This window comes from Hoplias malabaricus, chromosome 18, assembly GCF_029633855.1.
Source record: "Hoplias malabaricus isolate fHopMal1 chromosome 18, fHopMal1.hap1, whole genome shotgun sequence".
Classification (NCBI taxonomy): domain Eukaryota; kingdom Metazoa; phylum Chordata; class Actinopteri; order Characiformes; family Erythrinidae; genus Hoplias; species Hoplias malabaricus.
Window position 1 is genome coordinate 2,672,911 of NC_089817.1, and position 26,103 is coordinate 2,699,013.

The window sequence follows — 26,103 nt, forward strand, 5'->3', positions numbered from 1 at the left end:
AGAGTGATGCAAACCATCATTTATTTATAAAGTAATGTATAAAATCTCTGGGCTGTCAGTCTTAAACAACAGCAGAACTGAAAAGAACATAGAGCTAAAATAGAAGCTAGCATAAAACTGTGGTAAAAATAAGAAAAATTAGCCCCTTGACTTTATTAGCTTTAGCAATTTTATACATTAGCTATTTAATGATTAACTAGTGAGCTATAAGATCCATTTACATCTTTATATATTAAATTTGTGAATAAGCTCATTTACATTAGCACCTGCTAACTACTGAATCTATTCATCATTTACTTATAAGCTATAATTTTTGAATATAAACAACACTTACAAGGCTATTAGCTCATAAATAGCTAAAGCTTATACACAGTTAGGTACAGAGCTAATCTAGTTGCTCAGGCTTCATTAGCACTGTAGCTAACAGGTCGGTGAAAGGTTATTAGCTACTAACAGAGCTATTTAAAGCAGATGATGAATATTGGGGCAAAATAATTCAAATTTCTAGTTAAATATATACTCTTTCCTAATAATAAAAAAATCCATATGGTTTATAGATAGTTTAATAGTAATATTAGTAACTTTTATTATGACGACTAACAAAATGGCTACAATAATCAGTCAAAATATCATTGTCTTGCTTCTCTCCGTTGGTCAAACAGGAGCTAATTGCGGTTCTACACAGTTGGAGAAGACAGATAAATTGGTTCTGAAAAAAAAGTCACAGAATCTTAATTTCGAAAAAAAAAAATCCTTTATTTTTTCCATCTTTTTTATACATTTGTGGTAATAATAAATAGACTCAGGGAAACCCAGCGTTCCCCCTCGCCAATCAATTCTGCTTCAGATCCCCCCCACACCCAACACTCACTGCAAACAAGTTTTCATAGAATTTACAACGGAAAATAAAAAATAAAGCTTGACACAAGCCGAAATACTGCCCCAGCTCCTCGTTCTCGCTCTGTTAGAACCGCTCCGAGCTGCCGATCCGTAGCAAATCCTCAGGAACCAAAAAATATAATATATATTTATATATTTATATATTCACAGTTTATATATTTACACATTAGTTTACAAAGGAAAGCGGGCAGAAAAAAAGACGTTTCTACAAGAAACAATCTTTCCAAAGGGAGAACAGATCACTTTTATTTACAAGATGCATCACCTTTATTCTTTTTTTTTTTACATATATATATATATAAATTTAACCCTTTTTTGTCATAATGTTCCCTGAAAAATATCAGATACTCAATTTCTGCTTATTAAAAAAAGATGCATCGTCTGGAGGACTCCCTCTGGTGATAAAAAGCCCCATTCCTCCGTACAAATGGTCAGATCCTGTACAATATAAACACGTTTGAAAGAAAAAGCTTCGCCCCTGCAGGGAACAGGAAGGAAAATGTAGGGGAGTTTTCAGGGGAATGAAAGGCCTGACGTGAGAAAAATACAACAAGCCTCTAGTGTTCGAACTAAACCAACAAAAGATGATGAAGATGAGGAAGAAAGGCGCCTGGAGGAACAAATCTGCCAAGAACAATCAGCACAGCTTTGGAGGGAAAATGAAAATCAGAAAATGGTTGTTGAGCAATTCTTCAGCGAATTTGTCTAAATATTTCTCACTGATCAGACATCTGTTCCTGTCAATTTACTTTAATAAATATAGCTCTTAATAAAGAGGCTGACGACATTGACTTTCATAGCAATGTATAATCATCTCATGATGAGCCTCACCTGTGACCTACGATCTCATAGTGACCAAACGTCTCAGAGTGATGAGGTGGTATCACGATTACGAAGTCTTAAATCTGAGCTGCTGCGATAGAAATATTTATTATGACATACTTAACGATTATAAACATTTCCAAAATTCAGAAACAGGTTCTAAAGTGTAGGTCTTTAGTTTTACACTGGACCTACGAGGCTAATGTGGAGGTAATGGAAACAAACACCCACCAAACAGCAGCGTGCTCAGCTCCATCACTTTAGCTTTCACTGATCAACTACAGTCTTAAAAACGAGGTGATGTCGTAGAGAAGCAGCAGTTTTGGTTTCCTAAAGAACATTTGAAAGCGCATGGTGTGTGTTTGAGGAAGGTAACGCTCTTCTAAAGCATTCCTCACTTCAAAAGGTAAATGGAATAAAAACTAAATGTTTTTGTAGACTTTCTTTTAAACACTTGGGTACTTTTAGGGTTAATACGGTGCTATTTTAGCGAGAGCGCTAAGCAAGCTTCGAGTAACTCTCAGAACACTCACTCGACTCAGTAACAGCTCGAGCTCAATGCAAAAAAATAGGTTTGGCACTTTCTAAATGTCTTCTCTCCCTTCAGCACTGAATACAGCTCAAACAACACAGCTCTAAACTACCAGACAGTGCAATACTACAGGTAACCAGCAGGAGGAGCAGGATCTACAGACTGTAAAGACACTTTCCCACTGCACGGTCTCTACTCTACTGGACTCTACTCCTCCACCAGGTGAAACAGGTCCTGGTCCTGGTTCTGGAAGCGGGTTCTTGTTTAGTGGCTGTTCTCTCGTGGTTCAGAGCGAGTCGAGTAGGGACTAAACCGTGGCGTGTAAACCTTGCAGAGCGCTGATCGTCCAGAGAGAGTCGTCACTCTACGCCACGCAACGCAGACGACCAGCACCAACTCTCCATCTGTAAAACCTCCAGCTGCAGCAGAGATCACGTTTGTTTTTATCCGACTCACGACGGCAGCTCGTAAAATGACGCCGTGGTCTTTTCAAGAGGTTCAAACGCTCCTTGGATCGGTGGCCGACGAAAGAATCCAGCGAGAGCTGGACGCTGCAACAAGGAAGGAACAAACTCTACTGATCTGTCTGAACTGATGACGGAGCTGTGTTCAGTCCCAAACAACAACAACACGCCGATACACCATGAGTAAACACCGCTTAACGTTACCGCCGCCGTTGTTGTGGTTTCCAAAACCCACTGTTCCCCTTAGAGACGGGGTTAGAGACGACACTGATACATTTCATGGGGGAGCTGTGGGAAACCAACCAGGGACCAATCAGAGAGTGGAGTCCAGCTGAGTTGGACATGAAGTGGAAAAGCGCCATAAGTCCATATACCATTCTGCAGCCTGTGTCATGTCCATAGAAGGAATTCTGGGTCAGTAACGCAGAGTTTACAGAAATCATGTGGTAAACAAAACGTATCAAACCCAGCAGCGTCTGTACTACGTTTTTCCCACTGAAGGTCACTAGTGACAAAGTTGTCAAAGTGTCAACAGTAACATTGTGGAGCTCTACACTGACGTCATGGGCCTGGAAACCTCCCCTCACCCACGAGCACAGATCTGATATTTTTTGCTTGAGGGCTCCCCCTACAGTTACAGAGTGTAATTCACTTCTACAACACTGGGTGGGGGTGGTTTTCCAGCCTCCTTCAAAAGTTACATAGTGCAGTTTCTGCAGCGCTGAGCTTGGTTTGACAACGACAGATGATCTATTCTCCCTGCTACAGCTCAGTGGAGCACCACAATGATTTTGAAACTCATATATGACCTAGCGCTGCTTTAACGAGCTGGTGATGAGTGTGACGTTCAGTGGAGATATAAACGCAAATCTGATTCAGAAGTGTGTGGTTTCTCACAGCGATTTCTGCAAATGCCCTTGGTTTTGGAGATAACCGCAGCTACAGGATGATGGAGGACATGCGTGAACTGAGCCACGCAGCAATAACACAGTTCCAAAGCATCCGAGAGCCCTCGGTCAAAACTAATACAGCACAGGAATTAAAGCTTTTAGTGAAGTAGTAACTGTAGAGGATCTTAATACTAATCTTTAAACAGAGAGTATTTAGCTTAAAGAGTGTTGAAGCAGCTCTTTTGGTGAGGAACGATGAACCGTGGGTCACTTCATAATACGTCTCTAAACAGGAAGAGGTCAAACACACGACCTGCGGTTTGGCCACTGGAAATCAACATTTACACCTCAACACAGGAGCTTTACACAGACATCAGCCCAGTTCCCCTCACACTGGCTTCAACTATCTGTTTACATCCAGAAGCGTTTACAGCCCACCTTCCTTTAAAACATGGCGAAGGCAAGTTACACCAGTTTAAAAATGAAGCTATGCAAGTGATGGAGAGTGGATGGAGTGAAACGCTCCACTGGAGGTGAATGGAACCAGACGTCCTCCTCTGAAAGCCCCTCACGGAAAGTGAGGACAGTGGACAGTGGGGGACACACGGCTGGTGTCTGATTGTAGTTTTGAGAATTGGGTGGTGTCCACTGTCCTCCATCTCTGTGAGACTCTCTGTAGACGGTGGAGGAGTTGCTGGAGGAAGGAGAGGGAATAAAATGCTGGGTGTGTGTTGAAGACGTGGAGACGTCTGGTTCCATTCACCAACACATCCACAGCTTTCCCCCACAGTGAACGACTCCGTCTCTCAGATCTAGAAACACTGATGGAAATCCCTTTACAATCTAAAGACTGCATTCATAGAGTACAGCCTGCAGGGGGCAGTGTGAGCACAGCGGTCATTACTGAACTCTGGCTCTAACTGCAGTAAAAGCTCAAATACAACATACGACTGACTGAGGACATAAAGTAGTGTGTGCTTTGAACGATGAGGTCGATTCCAAAAATGAGCCTCAGATTACGCCCCGATTTGTTTAGTGGCCAACACAGGTGTGTTTTTTTGGCAATGGCCTCTTCACAAACACGGTGTTGTTTAAGCTCTCGACGTGAAGAGAGTCGTACGGAAATACGAACCGTAATAAAGGAGGAAACAAGCTGATGGGTGAAATAAACCCCCCCTAACACTTTATAAACAGGTTATAAACAGGATTACGGACCCTGTTTTACCCTCTGTGTGTGTGTGTGTGTGTGTGTGTATATAGCAGCTGGCCTTCTTGTGCGTTTATATAGAGAGAGGATGGAAGGAGGGGTTAAAGGAGGGGTTTGAGTGAAGTGGGCGGGGTCAAAGAACCCAGATGCTACAGTGAGGGAGCAGGGGGCGGGGCTACAGTCTTTTTCTTTCTCCATACAAAGCTGAAGAATGGTAGAAAAGTCATCTCACGGAGGTGGAAAGAGCACCGGTAAATCGTAAACAATCATCAGACGTATTTATAAAATAAAAAAAAAAAAAACAAAGAAAAGCCCTCCTCCAGCAGGACGACCGTTGCCCGGGCAATGCCTGCTATGCTCTAGGACCATTCCATGCCCACGGTTGGCCCGTTGTGTGCCCGCCCTGCCCTCGCTGAGCCCCCTGTGGCTGCTGTGTGCCCTCTCTAAGCCCAGTCTGCAGTGCCCTGGACCTGCGCTGTCTGCACCCACTCAGTGCCTGGTTTCTTCTCTGTTCCCACTGCCTTCCTATTTCAGTCCTGATTTATGCCCTGCCTGGGGTCCGCTCACTGAATGCACACTCTCCGCATCTATCTATTTCCTACCCAGTCCTCTGGCTACGTACTGCCCACTGTGTGCCCATGTTTCGTGTGATGTATCCTCACTGTGCGGTGGCTGGGCACTGCCCATCGTGTGCCCACTCTGTTTCGTCTGGGCATTACCCGTTATCGGTCGCGTGTGTGCCCGCAGTTCTCCGCTGTACGTAGACAGTGCTGTGTCTCGGCTCTAGTTGAGCGTTCCTCTGCAGTTCTCGGCTCCACACAGACACGGGATCTTCTCGTCCTCGATGGGGAACTTGTAATCGTACGTGATTTCCTCGTTGACGCTGATGGGCTGTCGGGAGTAGATCACAATCTTCTTCTGTGACTCCACAGTGATGACCTTGGCGTAGCAGTTCGGCTGAGAGAACCACACACACACACACACAGACGAGTGATTAAACTGGACTTTAATGATCACTCTCTCTACCTGAAAATGGGTATGAATCCATCACAAAACATTTTTAGAAAAAGTAAAGACACTTCTATTTATCTTCAAGTAAGAAACAGTTCTGTTATCACACTCCTTCAAATACACTTGGGGTTTAGTGTTAGACACTGACTCCTTTCTGACACAGCGCCGTGCTTCTGTTCTAATCCATGAGATGGCGCTGTTTCTTTGTGTTAAGCCTGGAGTCTCCCGAGTCACTGGCTGTGATCAGAGCTGCTCCTGATGTCAGTGCGCTCTCAGGCAGGGAATCCCTCTCGCATGTAAAGGCCTTGTGATACAGGCGTATTAATGTGTGCACTCTCCTGTGTGTGTGTGTGTGTATTAGTGTGTGTTGTGACGGTGTGAGTGTGTGTGACTCACGTTGCAGCTGTGGTTGATGAACCGAGCGAAGTTTCCACACTTTGTGGCGTCGATGATGGTGTCGTGATCCACTCTGAACATGTAGCTGCTGCCGATTCCCTCTTCTTCATAACGCTTCTCTCTCATATCAGCAATTACCTTTACAAGACACACACACACACACACACACACACGTTAACTTGCAATATCCACAGTAAATCACTCTGTAAAAAATCACTTAAACACCTCCCCACAGGGACATCAGCTCTGCCTCCATTTTTATAAGAATTTCAGTCGATGACATTTAACTAACAAAAGCAGAGATTGTGTGAGAGAGAGAGAGAGAGAGAGAGGGTCTGAGGGTGTGTGTGTGTGAGAGGGAGAGAGGGTATGTGTGTGTAAGAAAGGGTCTGAGGGTGGGTGTGTTTGGATGTGTGAGGGTCTGAGGGCGTGTGTGTGGATGTGTGAGGGTCTGAGGACGTGTGTGTGTGTGTGTGTGTGTGTGAGGGTCTGAGGATGTGTGTGTGTCTGTGTGTGAGAAAGGGTCTGAGGGTGTGTGTGTGTGTGAGAAAGGGTCTGAGGGTGTGTGTGTGTGTGAGAAAGGGTCTGAGGGTGTGTGTGTGTGTGAGAAAGGGTCTGAGGGTGTGTGTGTGTGTGAGAAAGGGTCTGAGGGTGTGTGTGTGTGTGAGAAAGGGTCTGAGGGTGTGTGTGTGTGTGAGAAAGGGTCTGAGGGTGTGTGTGTGTGTGTGAGAGAGAGAGAGAGAGAGAGAGAGAGAGAGAGAAAAGGTGTGAGGGTGTGTGTGTGGATGTGTAAGGGTCTGAGGATGTGTGTGTGTGTGTGTGTGAGAGAGAGAGAGAGAAAAGGTGTGAGGGTGTGTGTGTGGATGTGTGAGGGTCTGACGATGTGTGTGTGTGTGTGTGTGAGAGAGAGAGAGAAAAGGTGTGAGGGTGTGTGTGAGAGAAAAGGTCTGAGGGTGTGTGTGTGTGTGTGTGTGTGTGTGTGTGTGTGTGTGTGTGAGAGAGAGAGAGAAAGGGTCTGAGGGCGTGTGTGTGTGTGGATGTGTGAGGGTCTGAGGGCGTGTGTGTGTGTGAGGGTCTGAGGCTGTGTGAGAGAGAGAGAGAGAGAGGGTGTGAATGAGTGTATTTAGGTTGATGTGTAAGTCAAATATTACCTGTCTGATATTCTGACCCACGTATTCAATCACCATCTCATCAGCAGCGATGGGCTCCATGGCGAAAAGCCCCCAGTCGTGGATGTGACTTTTACAGAAACGGATCTTCTTCTTACGGAACTAGAGGAAGATAAACAGATAAAGAAAATAAATAAATATATCAACATTAATGAGCAGTGAGCAGCTTCATTATGAAATGAGATAATAACCATAACAACAATAATAATAATAATAATAATAATGAGCTGCTGTATGAGTTTATTCTCACTTTGAGCTGATTGAATTTGAGCAGGTCGCTGTCACAGCTGATGCTGAAGAAGGTCAGTAGGCGGCGCTGTTCTGATCGGCGCTCAGATCCGGCTCGACTCGAAGCATGAGGCTGAGCTGGAATACTCTTCCCCTTAAAGAGAGAGAACACACACATGACCATGTGACTCACAGCGCTCTATCACTGGCGAACACAATGCTGTTTCTGTTACCGTGGCAACACAGCCTTGAGACAGAGCAAGTTGTCATTTTACACAACATCACACAATAACACGGCACAGGAAAGTAGAATTAGGTTTACACAGCCGTTAATGATCGAACCTACGGCCGCCTTCTGTCTTTTACGTGTCTGTGGTGTGGTTTCACGTGATTATATATATATTAACATAGATGTATGAACTGGACTAGAGTGTCTCCAAACTGGTGCTTTCCCCCTCTGCTGCTCCGCTGTACTGTCGACCGAGTGTGGCTTTTGTTCCCTCTGTTATTCTGCTGTACACGCCAGCCCGGTGCGGCCGCTATCTCCGCCGTACTGCAGAACTGAGTGGGTCTGCCCTCCCCGCTGTTACGCTGCTCTGTGCCCCGGCCCGGTGCGGCTGCGATCTCCGCCGATACGCCGTTAAACACGACGACCGAGTGTTGCTGCTATCTCTGCTGTACCCAGACTTAGCCCATTCAGGCTCATACTGTACTGTTTAAGCCTGGAGAATAGCTGCAGAGCTAACTCTCTCACTAATAGCTCCTAAGCTTTAGCTCACCAAGCTCTTCGACTCAGAGAGGAGGCGTGGCTATGGAAGCCTTGTGATTGGTCAGGGTAATAGTGACCTAAGCATTACCCATTTTTTAGGGCTGCCCAGTCTACATCGAGTATTTATTTTACTGATTTTGTTTTAAATGTAAATGTGACACAGTGTGAACACTCAAACCAGGATTAAATGTAACCGCATTGTTTTGTAGTTTGATCCAGATCAAGTCTGAACACACCCCGCGGGTCGTATAAACGTCCCAATGACATTCACAGTAAAGACACACTGAGAAATGTGGATTACTCTGTGATTCAGGTGAACTCTGTTTTCTCAGTATCAGATCACTGATCGCTGGGGTTCAAGAGCTTACTGAAGAGGGTAAATCTGATTGGCTGTTGGTCAGACGGTGTGTGTATGTAGACGCTGGGCTGTACCTGTGTGTCTTTGTCCGGTTCGTTGTCGAACTGCAGACGCGTACTGTCCAGATATTTCAATTTGTCCTTTTTGTCGATTTTATAATATCCTTCACTGCGAGCGCAGCCGGTCACATGATCCCTCATCCCGTCCTCCCGCCGCTTCTTCTTCATGGGTGGGAGACTGATGCCCCCGCTGGTCGGTGGAGGGAAAGTCAAGGGAAAAACAGCTTGCACACAATAGATTTAACATCGTCGCTGTTAACTTTCTCAGCAGTTAACACACACACACACACGCACGCGTCAGCAGCAACAAATTAATTCTCTATAAAATATTCAAACGATCTACTGTCATTCAGATTGCATTACCATAAAGGAACATAGGGGGCGATATTGTAGCATAATTCTACACAATGGTTAAAAACACTGATGATCTATGTTCGAATGACCACGCTGTCATTCTGACAGACTGTAATACACGACAACAACCACAGGGGGCGACAAAACCTAAGTGAGATAAAGTGTATTCATTATTTGTTATTAACAGAGGTGGGTCGTAACGCACTACTTTTACACCGTTACATTTACGTGAGTAACTTTTGGATAAATTAGTGTGTAGAGTAAATTTGTGAAGAATTGGTGCTTTTACTCCGTTACATTGAGCTACATTCTACTCACTACTTATTTCTATCGATCCGTCCAACGCACCACCTCTTAGTTTTATTCTGTTTTGTCGAGACTTCCACCAGAAGCTCTGTCACATGACGGCGTCTCACCAATCAAACGTAGCCACTAGTGACGTTAAGCTCTGTTTGAGTGGGTGAAACGGAGTTAGAGCGCCAGCTGCTGTTAAAGCTGAATAGTCACTTCACGGCTTGAGCATGCAAAAACACACACACACACACATTTGGTGGACTGCAGATTACAGAAAAAAGGCTAAAGTGGTGAAGGATATGAGGATGTGGGACCCAGAGGGTGTCGTTGAGCCAGTCGTTGCCGTTGTCCTGCTGCAGCATCTTGTCGTAGGTGACCTTCAGGTAGCGGATGTCCTCCTCGTCGATGCCCTCGTTCCAGATGTCGTAGAGGATGGTCATCTCCTCGAACTCTGAGCGCGGCAGGTAGCTGGGCTTTTGGGGCGAGGCAGCGGGCGAGTGCATGGACAGCAACAGCTCCTCCCAGCTGCGCCGCTGTCTCCTGGTCTTCTGGACCGGTTCCTCGAACGAGAGATCATTGTAGACAGGGAGAACCGTTTGAGGAATGTCGTCTAGATCCTCGTCCTGAGGTTCTGGAGGCTGGAGCTCGGAGTCTGGTTCCCTCAGGGATTCAGAGAGACGCTCTGGGAAGGACTCTGGCTCTGGAACTTCAGCCTCCAGGGGAGCGTCTTCAGGACTCACAGCCACAGAGGCCTTTTTAACTTTGGTGCGTCCCAGCTTCTTCTTGCTCAGAGTGACATCTAGGGGCACAGGAAGCTCTATGAGTGGGAGGGGCTGAGGGGCAGGGGTGGGCTGAGGGGCGGAGCTTTCTTTAGCAAGAGGTGGCGAGGCTCGAGAGTCTCGCGGAGAGGAAGAAGCAGCAGGGGGAGCAGCAGCAGGTAAAGCAGGCAAATTAGTGCCGAGGAGAGGCTCTTTAAAAGCAGGCTTCTCATCCAGACTCTCGGACGAGGCCTTCCTTGAGGGGGCAAAGTCAGGGAGAGAGGGGGCAGAGTCTGGAAAAGCAGGGGTGAAAGTTAAGTCCCTCCCCGGTGTCCGAGGAATCCCGGCGCTGAGGATGGGCGACTGGGCCGGGTACGAGAAGGGGCTGCCGGGGACGTGGGGCGAGCTAAGCGCTAGGCTAAGCGCTAAGCTGTTACCTGTGAGGGGGGTGTCGCAGCAAGGCGTTTCTGGCGCCGTGTCGGTGCTCTGAGTTTTCCGCAGGTCACGACCTGGAGTCCTTGGCACATCTTCGTCCGTAAGCAACCGTCTCCGGCCGCATGACTCGAGGGGCGGGGCTAGAAGGGTGTGGTCAGGGGGAGGGAGGACTTGGCTAGAGGTTTGCAGGGCATGGCCAGGCGGAAGAAGGGTTTGGCCAGGAGGCGGGGCTAGATGTACACACTGACCTGAAGAGGGGGAAGAGGAGATCTGGGTGTCAACCTCCAGCTCAGAGGGGGCGGATCCTTCATGCTCAGGGGTCTGTGGCACTGCCCCCTCACTTAGTTTCTTCGTCCTGACGTCTACATCGCTCTCAGACGGAGAACCTGTCGGCGTCGGAGGGCGCAAAACTGCAACATCATCCACGGGACACGGCTCCACCTTTGGGATGTCGATGTCAATATCTGGCTCCTCCACTGTAAACAGAAGAACGTTTATCACGACGTGTAAAAGGAGCTACACACTGAATAAGCACCACAATTAAACACACATTTGCATCCAATGTGTCCAAAAATGATGAACAGAACTGTGAAAGATACTGAGAAAGGTGCAGAAGAGAATGAAGTTCTAATAAAATTAATATTTAAAACTATTGTAAAAGGTGACATAATAAAAACAACTTTAGAACGGTACTCTAGAATGGCCCCGCCCCCTCGTCTGAGTCTGTCCAATCACAGCACTAGACTTATGTTTATATGAGAGCTCAAAGACGAGGTTAAACTCAGCAAAACAGACACACCGAGCGCGGAGAAATAAGAGCACTGAGTAAAAACGGAGAAGAAAGAGAACAGAGTGAAAACGGCTAAAAACCAGAGCTTCTGCTCCTCGCTCCTCACTGCTGTGCGCTCGGGGTCGGGGTGAACAGCGAGCGGCTCGTTATCATTTAAAGGAACAGGTGCTGAAAGCGGGCGTTCTGAACAGGGGCTGTTTACACAGGGGGAGAACACTGCTGTGGGGCTCGTGGGGTTTGGACCAAAGCAGGTCACAGACGTTTCACTAAGAACCAGAACTGTGTTCCACTGTGGAGGGGGCGGGTATGGATCTTTTAAAACAGTGCCACCTTAAATGAGGCCAGTTGCTGGAATCTTGGATCAATCCAGCGTTCTACGGCTGCTCCCACCATTAGATGAACAACGTTAACAGTGCTGAGCGGTGTAACGGGTTCTAACCTGGCAGTCCTTTAGGGGATGGAGGCCGCAGGTTATCTAGAACCGCTCTAGGCGCAGGTTCAGACTCTGTTCTTTCAGATTCTTGCTCCTCCTCCACTGGTGGCGCCAACGGGCTGCTGGGAGCCTTCTTTTCTGATTCCAGTTCCTCATCAGAGGAGATAGAGGACGAGGACGAGGAAGACGAGGACGTCTGAGCTTCCTCCTCTTCGCCGGTCACCATGGCGTCCCCCTCTTCCTCCTCTACTTCCTCTCGCTCCTCCTCTGAACTCGAGTCGTACTCGGACGAACTTTCGGACGCCGAGGAGTCAGAGTCAGACTTGGACGAAGAAGAACTGCCAGCTTCTGAGAACACAGGAGATATCAGACTTATTATTATTATTGATCGCTTTAACTGGCTCATCGTGAAGATTCATTCCACATCATCTTTTCCATCTGCGGCTAAAACAAGTCCACTGCAGCTCAACACGCTCAGAGGAGAACACTAACCCTGGCTCATTAACGCAGTCAGTGCTTACCGTCATCGGACGAATCCGAAGAAGAACTGGCCTCGGACTCGCTCCCCTCTTTTTCTTCTTCATCTTCATCACCTTCTTCCACCTCCTGAAAACACACACAGTCATCAGATCAGCTTACGCCCAGCCAGACGTGTGCGACTGTAGTGAGTGAGCGCCCCCTACAGGAGCTGACGCTGAAATATCAGTGGAAGAGGCAGAGATGGATGACCGGTGGAGATCCTGTTCAGCGTTTTAAAAAAACGACTAGAGACACTCAGCTGGGGACGCCACTGATGTCCGAGTTGTTTACCCACAGCGCCTCCCTCAGGACCGGAGTAAAGAACACTGCACTGTGTGCTCTCACCTTCCCGGGCGAAAGTCTCTCCGCAGTCTCTCCCTCAGGTTCCTCCTCTCGATCGGAGAGAGACGACTCCTCTCGTCCAGACGTCTCCTCCTCCTCTTCCTCTCCTTCGCTGTCCAGTTCCACAGGCCTGGAGTGACGGCGCTTTGCTGCAGAAGGGTCCGAGTCCAGTCTGGCTCCATCTGCTGGGAGATCCACTCTTTCAGACTCTGGAATATACACACACCGGGGTTCAGAGGTCAGAGAAACACATTTATCATCACACAGTACAAACAAAGAGCACAGATTAAATACACCATCAGAAAACACCCTGGTTTAACAGCTCCCTCCCGCAGATACAGCCACGCTTCCACAACCACATGTTAACATTAAAGGGGCCACATCATGAAGAAATCCTTTATTCAGTGCGTGTTCAAATTACTGTGGGGATCTGGAGCCCACCAACCCACACACTGTGAAACAAGACCCCAGTCAGTTTTCTGTGCGCTGCCTAAAAGTCTAAAAACACGGGATAAAACGAGTCGTTCTGATTCTGCGCCTCTTCTGACGTCAAGTACAGAGACTTTAGAATGGCCCCGCCCCCTCGTCTGAGTCTGTCCAATCACAGCGCTGGACCCGTGTTTATGTGAGAGCACAAAGACGAGGTTAAACTCAGCAAAACAGACACAACGAGCGCGGAGAAATAAGAGCACTGAGTAAAAACGGAGAAGAAAGAGAACAGAGTGAAAACGGCTAAAAACCAGAGCTTCTGCTCCTCGCTCCTCACTGCTGTGCGCTCGGGGTCGGGGTGAACAGCGAGCGGCTCGTTATCATTTAAAGGAACAGGTGCTGAAAGCGGGCGTTCTGAACAGGGGCTGTTTACACAGGAAGTTTTCTTGTTGAATCATTCAGCAAAACTAATTCTGATAAAGAGAAAGAGCTGCATCTGACCTTCATCCTCATCATCGACAGGTGTGGACGGCCTCGCTCGTTTGTTCTCAGCAGTGGAGGCGGGGTCAGGAGGCTCTTTCCTCTTCACCTGAAAACAAAAACATTTAAGTTCGCTTATATCAGTGTATATTACACCTGTAAAAACTGGCTGAGCACTACCTTAAAACAGACTGCTACCTTAAACGAGGGCAGACGGATGGCCCCCCGGAGCCCGATGCCGAGGCCCATTCCCTCGTAGCCCAGCCCCTCGACTTTACTCCAGTTCTCCAGTAAACTAGACGACAGCGTCTCCTTGGGCTTGGCTCGTTCCTTCTCCTCCTCTTTACACTCGCCCGGCTTTACCGGGGTGGACGTGGCCTGGAGACACAGGAGAATTCATGAACTCTGATGGTCCACAACACAATTCTCTAAACTGCTATTTCTAAGTCATCTCTTAAGATACTGCCCTGTAAGGAGAGAGAATATATTTACGGATGGCTAGGGCATCACTGAGGATCCACCTCACAACCCTCCGATGGTAGGAGCCCTAACGCCTCTATTTTCCCAAAAAACACATAAACAAAGACTCCTCACCTTCGCGGAGCGCTCCTTCTTCTCCCACCACTCGTCGAAGGCCCGGAAGGCGACCACCTCCACCATCTTGCGGTTGAGGTCTCGCTTCATAATGGCCTTAAGCTCCTTGACGATGACCGTGAGGACCCCGTCAACCGTGGCCTTGTGGGGATCGTCCTTCTGTTGGTCATACCCGGGCGGGGGCACCGTGGGGTTGAACTTGGGCATGCTGGGTAAGGGCCAGGGTTGGGAGGGGGCCAGGGCACCGGCCGGATGGCTGCCCACGGCAGAGAGGGGCTGGTAGGGGGAGCCGAAGGGCACCGCGTTCACCGTGCCCGCGGTGCTGAGGTAATGCGGGTACTGGTACGGGCGCTGGCTCTGCGCTATGCGGCTCAACACCTGCGTCTGCATCTGGAAGGACATGTGCATGCCCCCCCACTGCGGCAGGCAACTGGTCAGGTCCACGGGCACCACGGGCACCAGCCCAGGGGGGTAGTGAGGCAGGTGCGGCAGCAGCATGTGGTGAGGGTGCGGGGCCGAGTGGTGAGTAGGGGGTAAGTGGTGGGGGGGTAAAGGGGCGTAGCCCGCCGGGGCGTGAGCGTGGGGGTGGCTGTGAGGGTGCTGGTGGGGATGGGCGAGGTTGTGGGGGGGCAGGGGGGCGAACCCAGGCGGTGCCATCCCTACACCGTGTGGTGCCAACGGTGACACGGCAGAGTTCACCACGATCCCCTTCACACACTCGCCTCCAGCGACAGAGAGATCAGCTTCATCAGCAACGTCATCATCAGAGATCTCCATATCCTCACCAGAGGACTGCACACCACACTGAGAGAGAGAGAGACAGAGAGAGAGAGAGAGAGAGAGAGAGAGAGAGAGAGAGAGACAGAGAGAGAGAGAGAGAGAGAGAGACAGAGAGAGAGAGAGAGAGAGAAGTTGAAGAAGAGAGAGGAAGACAAGAGCAAAAGAGTGAGAGATTGAAAAATAGAGGGAAAAAATTAGAAAAAAATGTTTTTAAAAAGGGGCATTTAACCCAATTTAAAATTTTCTCCAGAATATAGGGCAGTGTTTAAAGGCAGTGCAGCTACAGGGAAACAGTGCTACGCAGTCCGTGCGGCTACAGGGAAACAGTGCTACGCAGTCCGTGCGGCTACAGGGAAACAGTGCTACGCAGTCCGTGCGGCTACAGGCAAACAGTGCTGCGCAGTCCGTGCGGCTACAGGGAAACAGTGCTACGCAGTCCGTGCGGCTACAGGGAAACAGTGCTACGCAGTCCGTGCGGCTACAGGCAAACAGTGCTACGCAGTCCGTGCGGCTACAGGCAAACAGTGCTACGCAGTCCGTGCGGCTACAGGCAAACAGTGCTACGCAGTCCGTGCGGCTACAGGGAAACAGTGCTACGCAGTCCGTGCGGCTACAGGCAAACAGTGCTGCGCAGTCCGTGCGGCTACAGGGAAACAGTGCTGCGCAGTCCGTGCAGCTACAGGGAAACAGTGCTACGCAGTCCGTGCGGCTACAGGGAAACAGTGCTGCGCAGTCGGTGCAGCTACAGGGAAACAGTGCTACGCAGTCCGTGTGGCTACAGGGAAACAGTGCTACGCAGTCCGTGCGGCTACAGGGAAACAGTGCTGCGCAGTCGGTGCAGCTACAGGGAAACAGTGCTACGCAGTCCGTGCGGCTACAGGGACACAGTGCTGCGCAGTCAATGCGGCTACAGGGACACAGTGCTGAGCAGTCGGTGCGGCTACAGGGAAACAGTGCTGCGCAGTCGGTGCAGCAACAGAGAAACAGAGCTGCGCAGTCTGTGCGGCTACAGGGAAACAGAGCTGCGAAGTCACTGCGGCTACAGGGACACAGTGCTGCGCAGTCGGTGCAGCTACAGGGACACAGTGCTGCGCAGTCAATGCGGCTACAGGGAAACAGTGCTGTGCAGTCAGTGCGGCTACAGGGAAACAGTTCTGCGCAGTCGGTGCGGCTACAGGAAAACAGTGCTGTGCAGTCGGTGCAGCTACAGGGAAACAGTGCTGTGCAGTCGGTGCAGCTACAGGGAAACAGTGCTGTGCAGTCGGTGCAGCTACAGGGAAACAGTGCTGCGCAGTCAATGCGGCTGCAGGGAAACAGTCCTGTGCAGTCCGTGCGGCTACAGGGAAACAGTCCTGTGCAGTCAGTGCGAATACAGGGAAACAGAGCTGCGCAGTCGGTGCGCCTACAAGGAAACAGTTCTGCGCAGTCAGTGCAGCCGTGGGACTGAAACGGTGCTGATCCAGTCGCAGGAAACGTTTCACTGTTGTTTGTTTTACTCACTGCTACTGAAGGTGAAAGAGGAAGTGAAAGTGTTTGGCCAATCAGCTCGCGGCTCACGTGCCAGAGAGTAAAGTTCAGTTACCAGCTCAGGGCTGATTACATTCACAGCTGGAGCTTTAAAGGGAACTACATCCATTTCACAAAATGTACCGCAGAATCAAACACTCACTGACACCGTGACAATGGTGAATGTAACCAGACGTCCGGCTGGAAAAGCTCCTGAGGCCAGAAAACACTAAATAAACTTTAGGGATCTGGTGCTGGTGTAGAGTGGATCAGACACAGCAGTGCTGCTGGAGTTTTTAAACCCCTCAGTGTCTGGACCGAGAACAGTCCACCGACCAAAAACATCCAGCCGACAGCGTCCTGTGTCACTGATGAAGGACTAGAGGACGAGCGACACACACTGTGCAGCGACAGATGAGCTACTGTCTCTGACTCTACATCTACAAGGTGGACCAACGAGGGAGGAGTGTCTCACAGAGTGGACAGAGAGTGGACACAGGGTTTAAAAACTCCAGCAGCACTGCTGTGTCTGATCCACTCTACACCAGCACAACACACACTAACACACCACCACCACGTCAGTGTCACTGCAGCACTGAGAATGATCCACCACCACATCACACCTGCTCTGTGGGGGTCCTGAGAGCTGAGGAACAGGGGGAAAGGTGGGGTAACAAAGTGTGCAGAGCCACAGATGGACTACAGTCTGTAACTGTACACAGTGGAGAGTGGACAGTGGCGTTGGTTCATTTCCAACCGAGAAACCGAGAGTGGGAGGTTTGAGCAACCCACAGCCCCTAATGCACTAGTGTGTGTGTGTGTTTGTGGGGGGACGTGGGGTGATGGTTTAAATGCAGAAGGCACATTCAAAAACAAACAAATAAATGCATATATTCTGATATAACTGTGTAGTTACAAAAATGCTTTAATATTTTATAAATTAGCAAATAATTCTAAGAAAAAAGGGGAGTGTTTTAAAAGCGGTGTTTGATGTGAGATGAATAAGACCTTGTTCATTGTCTAAAAACTGTTTTCTGTCATTTTTCTAAAAGCAGATTTCACAATTTCCTGAATGAACACTGGGCCCCACGCTTAGCATTTAGCACTTAGTTCATGTGGTCGGATCCCAGACCAACACACTTCCCCCTGGTACACACGTACACACACACACGCACACACATGCACACTTCACAGCATCTACCATTTACACACTCTAAACAGGAACCTATTTAAGCTATTGAGTAAAACTGTTTCTGTTATTTTGGCCACCCAAGAGCAACCAAAAGCAAAAGTTCAGCAACAGAAACTCCCTCTCCCTCCCCCTCTCCCTCCCCCAGCCAATCAGCTGAAACCTGTCTGTATCCTTCTGTATCATATCTACTTCTCCAGGTTTAACTTCAGCACACTTGGAGGAGAGCACTAAAATACAATACTGTAACATCAGCTCAACACGCTCAGAGGAGATCACTGACCACTCAAGCTGGGGACGGGGGGCAGGGCGGGGGTCTTACACAACTGCTCCCTCAGCGCTCATGAGTAAGTGCTTACAGAGTCAGGAGTTCTTACCGAGTCAGGTTTCTCAGTGGGTGTCCGCGGCCCCTGTGCGTTTTGAGGCTCAGTGCTCTGTGGGCGGAGCATTGTTGTCGTGGCGACAGCCTCGTCGTCGTCGTCCGAGTCGGGAAGGGGCGTGGGGCTGATGTCCTCGAGGCCAGTGCTGGAGGCGCGCGAAGCAGCGATGGGTGAGAGCTGGGAGGAGGATGAGGAGATGGGGCTTCCCTCCATCCGCACCTCTCCGTCAGAATCCCCCCCTCCGTCGCTCAGGAACGGCAACTTCGTTCGCTTCTCCTTCAACAGCATCTCAATTCGCGAGTCAAGGCTGTGTCTCTGCTCTGCCTCGGGGGCGGGACAGGGAGAGGGGGAGGGGCAGGGCTCAGGAGCTGGGGGGGGAGTTTCTGGTGGTGGGGGTGGGGTTTCGGGGCGCTCTCTCGTGGGCAGAAACTCAGGAGTCGTAGGTAACTGTCTCCTGAATTCTGGCGCCCTCGGCTGGGGCTCGTTTTGAGCGAAAGGCAGAGGTGGAGGGTCGTTATGTGCGTACGGTGGGAGAGGAGGGTCACTGTGGGCATAAGGAGGGAGTGGAGGGTCGTTAGGGGCATACGCAGGAGGGGGAGGGGCTTGGTACGATGCGTAGGTGGGGGTTTGGAAGGTGGGCATGGCTGGTAGAGGCGGGGGCGTGTTAGAAAACGCAGGGGAAGGAGGCTCAGGTGGCTGGTGCTGTTTAAAACTGCCCTGCTGCTGCTGATCCGAGTTTCCGCGATAAGCTCCACCCCCTCCATGAACATAGTGCCTTTCCCGCCGTTGATTGTAAGCGTCCTGAAACTCGGGTCTGCGGAACTTGTAGCCCCCCGAGCCCTCGGTACGATTCGGCTGGAACACAGGAGTGCTCTGCCTGTGGACGAAGACATGGAAACCATATTACATCAGAAAACATTAAAGGAACTCTAAGTACATTTATTTTATTTCTTTTTTCTCCTGGGGCTCCCCCTAGTGTAAATCTTTTTTACAGCACCATACTGAACTCAATGGGGAGTTTCGAGGAGCAGGGGTGGTTTCCTACCCTCCTCCACAAGTTACCTAGGGCATTATCTGCAGTGTTGAGCCCACAGTAGCAATGACACAGGCTTTTTTCTCTCTATTACAGCTCAGTGGAGCATCACAATGATTTTAAAGCTGTAATTTTAGGGCATAAATATAACATAGTGTTCCTTTAAAATATGCACATTTTCCAAAAATAAACCTACATCCAATCAGCTACTTTAAATACACCATTCCACACACTCTGCTGCTGTTCAACTGGATTAATCTTGTTCTAAATCCAGTTAAACAGGAATAGCTATAAAACATAGGGGGGTAGTGCTTGTGGTGCTTTCCGCTCTTCTTTTCCTGCTCCTCCACCAGGTGAATCAGGTCCTGGTTCTGGAAGCGGGTTCTTGTTTAGTGGCTGTTCTCTCGTGGTTCAGAGCGAGTCGAGTAGGGACTAAACCGTGGCGTGTAAACCTTGCAGAGCGCTGATCGTCCAGAGAGAGTCGTCACTCTACGCCACGCAACGCAGACGACCAGCACCAACTCTCCATCTGTAAAATCTCCAGCTGCAGCAGAGATCACGTTTGTTTTTATCCGACTCACGACGGCAGCTCGTAAAATGACGCCGTGGTCTTTTGAAGAGGTTCAAACGCTCCTCGGATCGGTGGCCGACGAAAGAATCCAGCGAGAGCTGGACGCTGCAACAAGGAAGGAACAAACTCTACTGATCTGTCTGAACTGATGACGGAGCTGTGTTCAGTCCCAAACAACAACAACACGCCGATACACCATGAGTAAACACCGCTTAACGTTACCGCCGCCATTGTTGTGGTTTCCAAAGCCCACTGTTCTCCTTAGAGACTGGGGTTAGAGACGACACCTGATACATTTCACGGGGGAGCTGTGGGAAACCAACCAGGGACCAATCAGAGAGTGTAGATTTTTTTTTTTTAATTTTTGATGGGAAAATACCTGCTGGAGTAGGTGGAATCCTGAGAGAACGGCGTCCCTGTGGCTCGGGGGGTGTGGGGTGTTCCCTGAGATTGAGGAGTGTCCTGTCTCAGGCTGCAGTATGCCGTGTCCATACTCATGGGGGTGCTAGAGCTGCTCGGGGTTACGGTGTTTGGCGCCACAGAGGATGAGCTCTCAGAGAGTCTCCGCAAGGGCTCACAGGACTGGTCACACACACACACACACACAAATATTAGTTATGTTATCTTGTAACAGGCAGTATTACTGATACAGAACACCTGTCCCTTCTCCACACTGATGTAAGCCTAATTCCTACAGACTTCTGTTTATTTATGTTCAGGTAAAAACACCTGCTCTAATGCTGCTGAGGTAAACACATAAATAACAGTCCCTGTTTGCGTCTCACCAGTATAGCCTCTGCGATGCAGCGAGGGGAAACGTCACAGGGTTCTTCACCCACCGGCAGCGTGAGAGGCGTGTAACTCCCGTTCACCAAGCGCTCAAAATACCGCGTACGGTTCTCACCTGCACAGGTAAACACAGGTAATGATAATGACGACAAAAACTGTCAAACATGTTGCATATTGTTGCTGTTTAAACAAATCCTCGTATCTCCACAACACTAACACTAAAACTTTACTGCAGTAATTTTCAGTGGAAGGTGAAAGTAAAAGGAAAGTTAAGTGTAAAGGGCAGGTATTACTTTAAATTGCTTAAAAAATATTTAAAAAACAAAGAGAGACCTTTGTTCCGACGGTGAGACACTGTCTAACACTCACAGAACACATTCAGTTACAGCGTACACTTCTGTGATCAGTCAGGGTTATAATTAAGGGTTCAGGGGAGGGCTTAACGATACGACTCTAAAATAGTATCACGATATCTCAGGGTTTAGTGGAGATAACGATATTCGTGGCGATACGAAAAAAAACAGATTCATTTTAAAATAAGTGTTACGTTAATTTTTTTTAATGTTTATATTTAGCTACAAATGTAACAGACGTTCAGGAGTGACCTAAAAACATTCGTAAACATTTACTTACTTTGTAAACAACAGTAACGTAATAAAGACGGTGTATTCTGACTCTATAAACCATTACAGGAAAAGTAACTTTAAAACTTCACACACGGACTAGAGGCCGAGCTGATTACTGCACGTCTTCACAGAAACACGTGAGAACGCCACCTTTATCACTTTTATTACGACGATATGATCGTGAACGTTGCGATACGTCACAGCCCTCGTTCAGAACGTGTTATTGATTCATTATTTCATAATATTCCCAAACTTCACAAATTAACCTTGTTTCAAAGCCACATCTTCCCTTCATTTCACACGGCACCAGTGTGTTCTGATGCTAACGGACACAGAATTATCTCCAGTTCTGTCGGATTACAGACGTCTCCCTGAGTGTTATGTTGCGTTTGTCCAAACAGTGAGACGCAAGGACACAACCTCAGCTCCCCACCGTCACACGACAGTGAAGAGCCTCTTTAAAGGCAGCGAGAGTTGACAGAAAACTTGGTTCTGAGCAGATTTGTAGAATTTCTATTGGAGAATTACGTCACGAGGCTCAGAGTAAAAGGCAGCTTTCTGAATTCTGTCAAAACGTCGACAACATACATAAAAAATAATGACGTTTTATTCAGAAAGTCGCAATGTGTTTAAGAATAGTTTCGTTTTAAATTTAAACAAACACCAGTAAAAACTACCAACACCATGATGTTATTTTATATGATGTGTGTATTTTACTGCGGTGAAACAGGACTAAGTCTTTAGTCCTAAGTGGAGGTTAGTGTCCTTTAAACGCTCAGAGAAGCACAATAAAAGGCTACTGTGAGATTATTTATAACAACAACAACAACAACAACAAAACATCAGGATACTGCCCTTCACCCATCGCCATGTGCTCAGACACAGCACAGTGACTTTAGTAAAGTGTAGATTAGCCATAAGGAGATAATACGACAGCTGTCTGGTCACTGTCTCTTTAAGAGAGAGAGAGAGATATAAACTCCTTCAGACTCCGTTCAGTTTCCCTCCAAAACAAAACAGCTGTCCTAGATCTGACGAGCATCTTTCTCTTTCAGAAATTAAGATACATATACACACACCTGCACCAGACCTACTTACACCTCTCTCTCTCACACACATGGAGAGAGAGAGAGAGAGAGAGAGAGAGACAGGAGAAAGAGAGAAAAAAAGAGAGAGACAGGAGAGAGAGAGAAAAAAAGAGAGAGACAGGAGAGAGAGAGAAAAAAGAGAGAGACAGGAGAGAGAAAAAAGAGAGAGACAGGAGAGAGAAAAAGAGAGAGACAGGAGAGAGAGAGAAAAAGAGAGACACAGGAGAGACAGACAGAAGAATGAGAGACAGAAGAGAGACGGAGAGACAGAAGAGAGAAAGACACAAAGAGAAAGAGACACAGAAAGAGAAAGAGAGACAGACAGAGAGAGACAGACAGAGAGAAAGAGAGAGACAGACAGAGAGACAGAGAGAGACAGAGAGAGACAGAGAGACAGAGAGAGAGACAGAGAGAGAGACAGAGAGAAATCTAACCCCGTCAGTGTTTTCGTTCTCCATTCATCATTTTTATTAAGAGGCGTGTGGCGCTCGTCTCCAGGCGACGGATGTAAATCTCCGAAGCCAGAAGCGATATGACGAGAAAACTAAACAAATAAACACGTGTTGGTGTAAACACTGAGGGCTTTAAAGGGAGCATCAGTCATTTTCATCGCCATAAAGTGGCCAGCAATGTTGTTAAAGTACCGCACACTAAAAAGTGATTCATTACCGTTCTCACCCTTTCTACAAAAGTTCAGAATCGTTTGGCTTCAAAGTCCCTGAATGAACCCGGCTGCGTTCTAAAGAGCGGTCCATGTTCTAAAGAGCGGTCCGTGTTCTAAAGAGCGGTCCGTGTTCTAAAGAGCGGTCCGTGTTCTAAAGAGGGTTTCGTACAGAGTCAGTCCAGGCCAGAGTTTACAGACCGTTTAAAGCTGAAGACAACAATCTCTGGAGGACTTCTCCTTCACTTCCAGCTGTGGATCCACAGCCCCTCTACCTCCTCACACTCAGTGTTTGTTATATTGAACGTGTACAGGACTAAAGACGGTCTCTAAAGAGCTCACAGTCTATTTACAATGTGTCTGCTGATCTTTCCAGAGGAGCTTCACGTCCTCCTCCCGATAAACACCTCACCTTTAGGGTCCAGTTCCACGTGGATGATGTTGCCCATGACCGATGTGTTGTGGAGGTTCTGAACCGCGTCTTTAGCCGCACGCACCGACCCAAACACCACTTTGGCGATGCCCAGGTGCTTCTTGTTCTTGGGGTTGTAGAGAATCTCCACCTCCTCGATCTCTCCGAACTTCTTGCACATGTCGGTGAGGAAGCCCTCCCGGATGTTGTCGTTGAGCCGAGCGAACGTCACCTCCTTCGGGGGAACCCTGCCGATGTAGCACTCGTCGATCTGCGGGGAAATCAGAGGCAGTTTATTACAGCGCTGAGTGTGTGTACACACACACACACACACACACGTGTCAGACAGTAACACAGACTGAAGAGAAGAAATCATAAGTAAAAATAGAAGGGAATAAAAAAGAAAGGAGCGAATGGAGATGAAAGAATGCGTTTAACACGAGACAAAAGCACACAGGCGTGTTACGAGAGTCAGAAGAATAAGATACAGATGAGAAGATGGAGCAGGGGCCACAGGATCAGAGTCTGAGTGCAGTACAGGGATGTGTCCCGCTGGGTCAGAGATGCTTTGGAGCTGAGCAGAGTTTGTAGGCAGCACACAAGGTAAACGCTTCACTGGGATGTGATCAGATGTGTTCAGACTCTCCACAACGTCTCTGTGTCTGTGTTCATCTCAGTCACACGGCAATTAAACACAAACCTTCCTTAAACATCAGTCAGATGTGATCCACAACGTGCTCCCAACTCTGAAAGCAAGCGCAGCGCACAGAAAGGACTGCACAAATCACACCGCCTGCGTACTACACACTGATACAGGGGCACGTTCTTCCCAGCTGAAAGGTGTGTGTGTGTGTGTGTGTGTCCATTTACCTTAAACTTAGGCACCGGCAGGTCCGTCTCCTTGTATTTCGTCCACAGGCGACCGATCCTCGGGTCTCTGACCATGTCCACTGGGGGAATGCCCGGATTCTACAAAAACAAACACATGTCTCAGGTGTGCAGAGGTATTCTCCAGGTCCAGGTGTAAACAGTGAGGGACAGAGGACACTTTTGACAGGTTCCAGCAGGAGCTAAAGTTCAGGGAAGGTCCAGCCGAGTTCAGCACCTGTACAACTCCTTCACAACATCCAGTACATCTTCTGGATGTCCAGTACCATTATTGGACCACTGCTAGACCTACAGAACCTACAATTAAACATTTATGAAACTTTGAGACCCACTGCACTCATGTGGAACCTCTACTAGGCGTTTTGGAGGGTCCTCTAACTTTATCGACCCCCTCTAAACTGACGATACCTCCACTGGATGTATACAGCACCTACACTGTGCCTCTGCTGGGTTTCTGTATGTACGGCACTGTTACCGGACCTGCTAGACCTACAGAACCTATACTGAACTGTTACTGGACTTCAGCTGCGGATAGTTTCTGCCTTGAGCACCCATACAGAACCTTCTGAAGGTCCAGCACTGCTCATGGACCTATACTGTACCTGTACAAGACCTGATCTGGGACTTGTGTAAGTCCAGCTCCTACGCTGAAACTTTTGGACGTCTGGCAGTTGTGATAAACCTTCCCTGAACCTACACTGGACCTCTGCTAGCCGCTTTGGACGTCCAGCACCTGTCCTGGAGCTCCTAGCCTTAAAGAGCCTTCACTGAACATCTGCTGGACCCCAGGGAGGCGTGTGTCTCCGCGCTGTGGGGTAAATTCCGTAGTTGGAACAGAACTGACCGGTGAACTAAAGTGCTGTCCATCGTATCTGTAAAGCTTGTGAGATCCTTTGCGCAGAGCGGGATCAATGATCAACTTATAACTCCTCCAGTGGTGACTGCGCTTCTCTCCAGAACTGTTCTCCATTCCGTTCAGCAGACCTGCAGCAAACAAGCGGGTTTACACGGGTTAGGACCAGAACAACACAAACCAGGGGCTCAGAAAGTGGTAGAAGCACATTAGAGAGCAGGGGAGAGGGGAGAGAGAGAGAGAGAGAGATGAAGCTCTTACTGGAAGTCCTCTTGCCGTGCTCCTCATTCACTCTGCTCCTTTCTCCTGGTCTCGACATTGTTTTCAGCGTCCGACTCGAGCTCGTTTTAAAAACCAAACCGTTTCAGGACGTGGACGAGCTCGTTTTCTCCGTGTTTTCTTCGCTTCTTGCATTACATCGTGTTTCCAGAGTCTGTTGGGGGCTGTTTTTTACCGAGAGCGATCATACACTGTGTGTGTGTGTGTGTGTGTGTGTGAGTCTGCTTTCTGCTTGCTCTCTCTCTCTCTGTCTCTCCTACAATACACCACTATAACAGCCCCTGACGGCGGACCCGCCGCACTTTCCACGCAAAACTGAAAATTAAAATCTCCGTCTCGACGAGGCTGAGAGGTCGGGTAAAATATTCTGCTGTTTTAGCAGCAAACGCGGATCAAGATAAATATTTTAGGTCTTGTTTTTTTGAATACGTTCTTCTGTGAAACGTCTTTAGGATTCGTGTCGAATGTGCGCACTAGATTTACATACACGACAAATACAAGACACACAGCGCTGGGCTGTTTTTTCGCCTGGTTTTGAACGCCAAGGCTGAAATTAGCGCTCAAAACTGAACTCTGTGTTCATCTATGAATATTAAACTCTAACATCCTTGAATATAAATGCCTATAATTGGTGTATACACGCCATAAATAGCAAACATTGCAAACATTGCCAGGTGAAGCGGATTGGCAAGTTATAGGCGTAAAATAAGTTTAAAATGTAAGTCTGAGAGCGTATAAGCACTCAAACAAACTCTCCGTGTTAAAATGTTTTAAACACTGTATAATAAGTGCATACATTGTGTACGTTCGGGCAG

At 48.4% G+C, this 26,103-nt stretch overlaps 1 protein-coding gene across 1 annotated transcript; it reads right to left on the reverse strand.

The window, feature by feature from the left end:
- Positions 1-1,223: 1,223 nt before the first annotated feature.
- Positions 1,224-25,559, reverse strand: setd1ba (SET domain containing 1B, histone lysine methyltransferase a). Its single transcript, XM_066650690.1, has 20 exons — positions 25,271-25,559; positions 25,001-25,140; positions 24,139-24,237; positions 23,264-23,539; positions 20,478-20,591; positions 20,072-20,274; positions 18,615-18,965; positions 18,086-18,539; positions 14,234-15,037; positions 13,838-14,017; positions 13,661-13,748; positions 12,734-12,939; positions 12,391-12,475; positions 11,876-12,217; positions 9,755-11,122; positions 8,821-9,002; positions 7,642-7,773; positions 7,374-7,493; positions 6,223-6,360; positions 1,224-5,772 (listed from the first exon to the last, which is right to left on the reverse strand). The coding sequence occupies exons 1-20, from the start codon at positions 25,326-25,328 to the stop codon at positions 5,599-5,601; spliced, it is 5,514 nt and encodes a 1,837-aa protein (XP_066506787.1). The 5' UTR covers positions 25,329-25,559; the 3' UTR covers positions 1,224-5,598.
- Between the last annotated feature and the right edge of the window lie 544 nt (positions 25,560-26,103).

Excerpts from the sequence above, each read along its gene's own strand:
- setd1ba (XM_066650690.1), bottom strand. The coding sequence starts at position 25,328 with ATGTCGAGACCAGGAGAAAGGAGCAGAGTGAATGAGGAGCACGGCAAG. Across the intron at positions 7,774-8,820 it reads AACCGGACAAAGACACACAG|GGGAAGAGTATTCCAGCTCA; the intron begins GTACAGCCCAGC and ends TCTCTCTTTAAG. Across the intron at positions 6,361-7,373 it reads TGGGTCAGAATATCAGACAG|GTAATTGCTGATATGAGAGA; the intron begins GTAATATTTGAC and ends TGTCTTGTAAAG.